General features: G+C 37.0%; 1 protein-coding gene across 1 annotated transcript; it reads left to right on the forward strand.

Moving 5' to 3' along the window:
• The first annotated feature begins 302 nt into the window (after window positions 1–302).
• Window positions 303–1,248, forward strand: LOC117240009 (protein lethal(2)essential for life-like). Its single transcript, XM_033505837.1, has one exon. It carries the CDS (start codon window positions 431–433, stop codon window positions 1,091–1,093), a length of 663 nt encoding a protein of 220 aa, XP_033361728.1. The 5' UTR covers window positions 303–430; the 3' UTR covers window positions 1,094–1,248.

Raw genomic sequence — 1,248 nt, forward strand, 5'->3', positions numbered from 1 at the left:
AAATAGCATTTCCTCCTGAAGTAAAATCTTTCAGACATATATTTTACTTTTGTATAAACAAAAATACTAACTTTCGCTAGGTGTACGGCTATAGATAAAAGATCCTTTTAATTATCATATTTGTACTTACTATATGTATAAAATTATTCTATAGATACCTAGGAACAATATCTATATGTAAAAGTATCTTTGTATATAAGTAGAATAGAGAATTTTCTCAAAACTTCCTAACTTTGAATCTCGAATGTTCTGGATACTTCATCCGCCATGTACAGCTGGCAGAGGACAGCTATAAATACGCGCGTCGCGAGCCATAGAAACAGTATACTACAAACACTTGAACTGTGAACGTCAAAAGTGAATTCCTGTGAAGAAATCTGTAACTGAATACGTTATTTAACGTATATAGCTACCAAGTAATTCAGTCAAAATGTCTCTGATACCGTTGCTGTTCTCCAACTGGTGGGAAGAACTGGACCGTCCACATCAACTCTTCGATCAGAATTTTGGTATGGGGTTGTATCCTGAGCAATTATTGAATCCAAGCATCCTCGATCAATACATCTTACCCATTCGAGATCGAAGATTGAGAAGCCCACTGATGTACTACAGACCATGGGGTGAACTCCTGCGAAAAGGCGGGGGAGGAGGTACATCTACGGTAAAAGCGGATAAGGACAAGTTCCAGGTAATTTTAGATGTTCAGCAATTTAAACCGGAAGAAATCAACGTCAAAATCGTTGGCAATTCTGTGATCGTCGAGGGAAAGCACGAAGAGAAAGAAGACGAGCATGGTTGGATCTCGAGACAGTTTACCAGGAAATATTTGATTCCTGAGCAATGCGATATCGATCAAGTAACATCTAGTCTGTCGTCTGATGGTGTACTCAATATCACTGCGCCTAGAAAGGACGAACCGAAGATCCAAAGCGAAAGAACTGTTACTATTGAGCAGACGGGTAAACCAGCATTAAGGAAAGCAGAAGAAAAGGAGATGAAGGAGGAAGAGATGAAGGAGGAAGAGAAGAAGCAGGAAGAGAAGAAGCAGGAAGAAAAAAAGCAGGAAGAGGAGGTCGAGAAGAAAGAAAAATAAAGTCTAAAAGATGTGTTAAATTATTAATACATATTTTTCTGTTTGTGTTCTGTTCCGTTTTTATACATGGCAAAGCGCATTTTGTCATGTAATTTGATTTTTGTACTATAAGTTAAGATTTTTTTTTTAAAATAAAATGTTCGATAAAATATAAT

The sequence above is a fragment of the Bombus vosnesenskii genome, unplaced genomic scaffold (assembly GCF_011952255.1).
Source record: "Bombus vosnesenskii isolate JDL3184/JDL3185 unplaced genomic scaffold, Bvos_JDL3184-5_v1.1 scf7180000014535, whole genome shotgun sequence".
Classification (NCBI taxonomy): Eukaryota; Metazoa; Arthropoda; class Insecta; order Hymenoptera; family Apidae; genus Bombus; species Bombus vosnesenskii.